At 36.1% G+C, this 8,175-nt stretch overlaps 1 protein-coding gene across 3 annotated transcripts in view; it reads right to left on the bottom strand.

Annotated features, from left to right (window-relative positions):
• LOC103920150 (phosphatidylinositol-binding clathrin assembly protein-like) overlaps window positions 1–6,082 on the bottom strand; it is a 21,215-nt gene extending 15,133 nt beyond the window's left edge. For all 3 annotated transcript variants that reach the window (XM_009327820.1, XM_009327821.1, XM_009327822.1), the window contains exons 1-6: window positions 5,946–6,082; window positions 3,086–3,161; window positions 2,136–2,238; window positions 1,877–1,970; window positions 1,675–1,786; window positions 459–565 (exon numbers count right to left, since the gene is read on the bottom strand). In XM_009327820.1, the coding sequence (XP_009326095.1) occupies window positions 459–565; window positions 1,675–1,786; window positions 1,877–1,970; window positions 2,136–2,238; window positions 3,086–3,161; window positions 5,946–6,065 (612 nt within the window). In that variant the 5' untranslated portion in view covers window positions 6,066–6,082. The remainder of the gene's footprint in view (window positions 1–458; window positions 566–1,674; window positions 1,787–1,876; window positions 1,971–2,135; window positions 2,239–3,085; window positions 3,162–5,945) is intronic.
• Between the last annotated feature and the right edge of the window lie 2,093 nt (window positions 6,083–8,175).

Below are 8,175 nucleotides of genomic sequence, written 5' to 3'. Positions count from 1 at the left end.
AACACACCTTAGAAATCACAAGTGCATTAAATTGCATCTCAAAGCAAATCCAACTTTTCATCCAGCCTAACTTTTCCATGCAGAAGAGCTTACGGGGAGCATTAGAAACACCCACATTGCTTACTGGAACTACTCCACTTTGAGCAGTTACAGTAAAGGGGAGCACTGTAAATAGACTGTAACATTCAGTTCATATAAATTTCATGAACGGTCCAAAATGTAACAACACTTCAGAAAGTTTACTATGTTGTCTGGCTAATGAAAAGGATACCCAAGAATCTCACTTCATGTTAATGAGCGTATACAATCTTTAAAATACCTAATCTGTAGAATGCTTCCTTGTATAGCGAAGTTAAGCAAATATTAACCTGTTTGTGAAGTTGCTGTTATGAATATAGACCACTGCACCAGTACAGACAGCTAAACGATATCCCTTCCATAGACGTAGATTTATTTACCTCTGCTACTTTGAGGAATTCTGACAATTTGGTCATTCTGGCTAGAAATTTTTTGTAAATATCCAAGCCTTCTTTGCACTGGTTCTTCTTCATATCAAAATATCTTTCTGAGGATGCAAATAAAACTCTTGTAAGATAACAGCCTCCGCAGCAAAAAGGTGACACAGTATTATAAAAGTTAATTCGAGACAAGCTTCAGGGAGAGAATAGACAGGAGTAACTCAAAGCTATTCAGATTTTAAAGTTTACATTACTACCTGACACTTTTTGTATTAAGTCAGTCAATAGAAAAACATTGATTTTTCTATTTCAGTACATGAGAATATAATGCAAAGCTTTATTAAGCACAGACGTGAATCACTGCAATTGTTAAATTAGGTATTTAGGGGAATATTTGCAAGAAGTCAGCTTATTAGCTGGCAATGAGGCAAATTATTTTATCATTTGAAAATATTCCTGGTATGTATTTACATTTTTAGACCCTGTATCAATACGTTCTGACATTTGTAAATGGGCTCCATATCCAAAAGACATCAGAACGGCTACTGAAGTGGTACATATACTGAACTGACCTACCAAAAGGAGTATCAACCACATCCTTCACTTTTTATGGTTTTGCCCTATATACTTATAGATATTTCATTGAGTAAAAACTAATGGATTTTTCATTGAGTAAAAACTAATGGATTAACAGAGCAAACTGATCAGATGTTTTCATTCAGAAATTTGCTTGAATAGTCACTACAAGGCTTTTCTAAGAGCTTACCACTCTTGAACAAAAAACCCTACGTGTTATCTACTAGGCTCATGTAGATTCAGGTACCAGGTAAAAGTGAATAGTCAGGCTCTAAAGAAATTATGGGAAACCAGAAGTCAGTCATACTGTGACTATACTAGATACTCAAAATACCAGATACCTCACTAATACTTTCATAGTTCAAGTGCCAAAGGTTTATGGCACTGCACATTCATGGTATCTTTGTTTTAGTCTCACCAGTCACCCTCTCATCTCAATTTCTGTTTCAAGATGTATTCTTCAAGGTAGAAGCATATGTTTAAGCCTATTCTAGTTGCCACTGAAACAGAGACAGGCTTAATTTAATGGTAATAGAGCAGAGACAATTTATTAGGAAACTGCAGTCAGAAATCGTCTATATTCTTTAGTTCTCTCAGTATCTTTCACAAAAGTTCAAAAGCTAAAAAAATTCTCACATACCTAAAAGATTAATAATCCCTTCATTGTATGCTGCAAAAAGTCTAATGGAATCTTTAAAGAGGAGCATAAAGGCAGCATTTATAACACCATTTGTTAGTTCATTTGGATTTGCCTGTGTAGAAAGCAATGAGAAAGTAAATTAGTATTTAATAAAATAATTAAACTCACTTAAAAATGAGAGAGTGTTACCTAAAGTACTTACATCAAAATCAAGGAGTGCATCAAGCTGGTTCTGTATAATTGGAAGGGTTTTCAGAAGCTTTTCCGCATTCATGGTTCTCATCACTCCATCTATCCTACAGAGTAGAAGACACACGTTTACAAGTTACCAAGAGACCTCAGCATATTATACTGTTTCAACAATACTATATTGCTTCAAAGGGCCAAAAGCTCAAGAACAACTGGTATTTCCCTCCCCCCCAATATGAAAGACCAAACAAAAGAAGCAGTAACAGTCTTACCCTCTTTTCATTTTGGTGAAGTCAACTGCTACAAGTCTATATGAAAGTGCTTTTTCATTCAAGTATCTGCTATATCGCCTAATGAAGGTAGACATATCATAGCCTAAAAGTTAAGCATTTATAATTTAGACATTTTGAAGGGGTACAGTTTCTTTTAAGTTCTTTTCAAGAACTATTCTCCTACTAGTCCATTTTACATCAACTTGCATAAAAAACCCTTCATAGGCACTTTCCAGAGTCTTGAGATTCACTATTTTTCACCTTGAGATGTAATGTTACAGTTTCTTCCCAACTTGCTAAGATTAGGAAAGCATAAACTCCTAACAAACACCTAAACACAATCCAAAAATCTTATTACACCAAGCATAAAATATTAGGCAAGAACCAAGCAGCTCTTAAGATGTTCTTGAAATTAGACTAAAAATGTATTCCTAGTAAAATGCTGAAGACTTTAGTACCTTCTCTGCAATGCCTCAAAAACCACACAAAGACCGAAAAATGTTTTCTACCATTGACAAGTAATTAAAGACATCTCAGAGATTTGAGGGAGTTCTCACTTTTTATACAGCACATCCTAGTTACCATTCCATGCACCTTAACAGTAAACATTTACTCCTGAGACACTAAAATGCAACAGCAAATATAGACCATTGTGCTAATATTCATCAGGTTTATTCTAGTCAGCGTTAAGAGTTCACTTTTTAAAATTTACAGCTGTGTATGCACGATACATATATTACAGACTAATTTCTAGCACTCAGCTAGGTAACTCAGAATCTCACTTTCCTTGTGTCTACATTCTTAGTTGGACATTCTTTGGTGCCTCATGCAATATAAATCATAATACCCTTCCATTTAAATGTCATTTGTCTCCTAGAGTGCACCGACACAGGCGCTATCACAGAGCAAAAAAGCAGTAGAGTTATTTTCTTCAAGTGAAAGATCCTTACCCTGCATGGCACTTTTGTCCAGGTAGTTATTTAAATTGAACAAAGTGTTTCGGGATGCAAGATACTGGATAAAGCGCTGTTGGTGAAGAAAAAGTTGAGAATATCATTGTTGTGAGAGTCAAAACATTTAAGCATATTACAAGAAAATTCCACTTACCTTGTAACTGTTTCTAGTAATCTCTATCAACAATAGAAATTAGTTAAAAGGGAAAAATTTAAAGGAAAACTTGAAACTACTGATTAGCAAAGCCTCTGAAATCCAAAACTCTATTTGGCAAAAATATAAATTTAAACTAAATAAAAAGACATCACTGCCCAGGAATAAAAGCCTAATAATCCTAGAGGAAGCTGCTTAGGTTAACTTTGTACTTTAGAACAGACAAGCTGGAAAACACAAAACAAAAATACCACTCGCATTATCCAAGCTCCCAAGGTTTGCATAGCTCTACCGCTGCTGTGGAAGTGGGAGACAGATTTAGTTACAAAATTTAAAAGTAATTAGTAACAATAATGCTTCTGGAACTGTGGTGAGCAGCAGCACTGGGGTTATAATATGTTATATACATTGTAATGCAGTGATCTGACTAAGCAACATTTAAGTTTTGACAAATAATAGCTAGCTCCATAAATAACAGGAGTAAGAGACAAGCACATCCAGATAGCAAGGTAGTTTTAAAAGTTTCTCTGCCACTGTTCCACACAGACCTCCTATGATTGTGATTTCTTGACTTTCTTGCTTCTTTGTATGTGTTTTAGTTCATAAAAGAGGACTATGATCAGTACAGCTTAAGGGACTTGCTACATCTTTGATCTGAATCCCTCTGCTGCTACAGCACGCAGGGCCTGTTCCTTCACCCTTCATGGTGGAAATCTACCTGTCTGCCAGGTTTGGACTATTGCACTCCACCAAACCAGCATTTTTTCAGTCAGGCTCAGTATAGCGCCTGCTCTTTGGGAACTGTAATGAGGGCTTAGCACAGCAACAAGAAAATTCTTCTCACAAGTACTATTTAAACTGAAAGCAATACTTTCACCTTCCAAGGGGCCCAAATGATTCCCCAACTTGTCACGTACCACCTCGTCAGTAACTCGTATGTGTTCTCAGCCTATAGCTACGGAGTTCACTCAAGTCTACAACACGCAGCTTGCCTACCAACAGTTCTGGCACTGTTTTAACTTCTTATTCTGTTTTCCAGCCGGTTTATCTGGTCTTTGTACATCTTAGTACTGCATTCAAAGAGATACAGAAGAAGAAAAACAGTTGGAACGTGATCAGGAACAGAACAGTGATGTTCAAAAGGTGTCTATACACATTTCAAAATTAGCTACTGTTCTGAATCTCATTTTAAAAGGGCCAAGGCTAACTCTCACTCTCCAGATGTCAGGGGTCTTGCATTGTACAATGCACACGTGAGAGGAGTTTTAACCCGTTTCACCCAAAACTTCATCACAAGAAACTGCAAGACAGTGATTGCTCAGACAACATTTTGACCTTGTGCTGTATTTACTTGTACTTAAAATACAAGTCCAACATATGATCATTTTTTATCTGTTTAAGAAAAAGGTCTCTCTTAATGTATTAGAGGAGTGAGGAGTACACTCATGTTCCACCTGAAATTACAGAACTAGTGTTCCAGCCACATTATCTCAGCAGGTATAAAGGAACTCTTTTTCAAGTTTCAAATACACCCATTCAAAGCTGAGGAGCAGTTTTGGTACAGACATAAAAATTCAACTCTTCTGCCACTACAAAACACTGTATGGGCAAACAGATACTGACTAGTAGCCCACAACTCTAAGTTTCGATTTTTTTCTATGGTTCAGTTGTCTGCTTTTTTTTCCTTTCAAGTTTCAGTGTGTAGATATGAACTGTATTGGAAGAAGAGAGAACAGAATATACAAACTGATTTACAGCCTTCAGTTTAGCTTTATACTCGGAACAAGTAGTGAATTCCAAGCAGTGAATTTTACTTTGTATTATTCTCTAATTTCAGCCTATTATCTATTGAAACTACAATTTAAGCACATAAATAACTCGAGGAAGCGTTACAAAGAGCACACTACGCTTTACAGGTCATTTCAATTAAATTCACAGAGATTTGGAGAGAGGAGGCAACGCTAAGTTTTCAGAGCATTTTAATGGCTGGAAGCAGTACCTTTAAGAATCATCATTTCAATATTACCAGTAGTCAACAGTCATTTATTAGGAGAATGACTACACACAAGTTCGGGACTAAACTATCACCTGACCAAGACAAAGTTTAGTTTAACGGAAGGACTGTGCGAGAGAGGCTACATTTCTAATGCCATGTTATTGTCCGGGAAGCTTTTCATAAATAGTGATGAAATAATTTAAGTGAACTAAATGCAATAGAAACCTGTTTCGGAGGAATGTTAATGATAACTTACATATGAAGATATGGCCCATTAGATGATTGGCAAGATCAAATATTCTAGTCACCATATTCCTCCCCCCTTTAGTAAGTATTCTTATCTGTTAATAGGTTGGCTGCACATTTATGGAGTGCTAACAAGACTCTCTTGCTGTGCTTTTACTGATAAGCACTAGCCTAATGAAGTAAAGCTCACCAGAAGTTTCTCAAGTCTTTATTCTAGAAAGGTCATTCATTATTCCCTCACAGCCCAACCCAGATACCTGCAGGTAAATTGCAAACACTGATATATTTCGGTATTGAAATAATGAAGGAGTATTTTCTTCTCTGGAGAAGTACTTTACAGCCATCAGCAGTGGAAAAACAAAGACCTTTGGAAAACTGAAGTACGTATCTAATGCTTCATAGATTGAGACAATTTTTTAAACACTGTCAAGGAGGCTTTAACAGAACTAATCACGTCTTACCTCGTTTCCATACATCATGAGGTGGTGTGTTGTAATTAGAGCTTTGAACACTACAACCCAGCTACTGTTTGCAGTTCTCTCAAAGAGTGTGTCTGCCAACTGAGGAATATTCACATTCATTTCATTTGTGCACTGTATTAGATCTACATTAAAGAAAAAAAAAAAATCAAAGCATTACAATGAGTTATATGCTCAAAGAGGATCATCATGTTATTTTGTGTTTTACATTAAGAATTTATACTGGAAGCATTAACTTCAGTTCTTTGTTTAAGAAATAATTGAGCTCTTTTACACTCCTTGCTCAAATTCACTGCATTTTAGTTAAAGACTCCAAGTATGAACTCCAAAGGCATTTCAATTTTATGGAGTCCCAATATCTCATGAATAAATAACCTGCTCCAGTAGAAACTCTATGCCCAAATTATTGTCCGAAAGCCAGTGTAGACCTTCTGGATGCTCAGTGTCTGAAGCCACTCAATCTAACAAAAAAAATGAAAATTGGAGAAGCACGAAAAAGTGAGACATCTATATACACCTCATGAGATCAACAGGCAGCAAGTACCCTGCAAGTCCGACCTAAACCTGAGTACTGACACACATGACAGCAAATGAGATGCTACAAACCTGTTATAAGCCTCTTTTTGATAAGAATTAAGAGCAAGAATTTGCATCTATGCATCTTTCCACTTAGCTAAAATAACCTAATCACCAACCTTCTGAGTATTTTGTGGTGGATCATGGCAGGTCTCAGGCTTTTGTATAAAAAAAGCTCTTTGTGTCCAAGACTGATTATAAGCTCAATAGTAGAACATTAACTTGGGAGGTCAAAGACAGGGAGCTTCAAGTCTCTGCCCGAATATTGGTACAAAACCAGAACAGGCTCCAGCAGATACATGGGAAAAAAGCCTGCCTGAGAATGCTAGTGAAGGCACTTGCTGAGAAGAGAGCAAAGAACTGAATCCAGGACTATTCTAAACTCCTCAAGACATGCACATTAGACATTTATTCTCTCCGAGCTAAATTTGGCTCAGATGTGATCAAAGTACACCTTAAGGACTGGGCAAGGCCCGTAAAACAAACATCTAGTTTGAAAAGCTTCCTTTGTGGCCTCTTACTTAAGCCAAGTCTGTGAGCAGCCTGTTGGTTGCAGAGCAGCGTTGCTGTTTATGTGGTTTGTCTGTGTAAGTACTTGAAGGGTAGTTGGGCAACAACTGAATACTGAGGTGTCAGCACCACTGAAACGGCCAACTTAATTGTCTTATTAGCAGTATGTAGAGGACAGACTACATTACCATAAGCAATTTAAACATGAACTTAGAGATCACATATCAATAGTTTAGGGCAAAATACTTCATAGAAATATCGCACTTAGAATGTATATCTGTTCTAGTGCACAGAAGATATTACAGATGTATCTTAATTAAAGATCTGTTTATTAAGAACATAAAGTCCTTTGATTAAGGATCACCGTTTAGAATAATTTAATAACCAGAGTAACTTTAACAGAGTAAAGAGTTTTAGATAGTATCTTGTTGAGGTAGAAAGCTATAAAATGCAAATTCTAATAAGTTACTAATTTCAGTCTGATATCAAAGGTTTCCAAATATGTACAAAACACGCAACTTGGGATGAAAACTTTCATCCTTATTAGTAACACACAAAAACAAGACCCCTGAAAAGAAGTTTTAAGCAAGCTGTATGTCAAAACCTTATTTTTGAGTAGTATTAAAATATTTCAATATTTACAAATGTTTTTTGAGAATCTTCACAAGTCATTTGATAGATGCTGCTCACCACTCACGGCTGTATCATCATCAGATGCTGTGTCAAATTAAGAAGTACTTTAAAATTTTTAGAAGTCCAAACAGTTCATAGACAATTATTGCCCCATATAATGAAGCAAGTCCCAATTCCAGAATTTATACATAGAGAAAACTTGAATTTATTTCAACAGCCTCATCTACTGAATGAGAACTTTGTTATGACATTTCTAAGTAATTCTCTCAAAATACACTAAGGCAAATAAGTCTTCCTAAATCCAATCAGTTTATAAGCAAGCATTATGAAGATGTTAGATCTTGCTCAGTATTTTTCATGTCACTGAAGCATCTGTAACCAGCACAGAAACATACAGAACTGTTACAAGTCATACTTCCTATTCTCAGTTTATAAAAACCAACCAAACAAAAAAACAATCAACAAAAACCACAAACTCTGTACAGAGCAATAC

Source organism: Pygoscelis adeliae, unplaced genomic scaffold, assembly GCF_000699105.1.
Source record: "Pygoscelis adeliae isolate BGI_AS28 unplaced genomic scaffold, ASM69910v1 Scaffold14, whole genome shotgun sequence".
NCBI classification, from domain to species: Eukaryota; Metazoa; Chordata; class Aves; order Sphenisciformes; family Spheniscidae; genus Pygoscelis; species Pygoscelis adeliae.
Note: the sequence above shows the minus strand (reverse complement) of the source record. Positions and strands in the feature narration are given on the sequence as shown.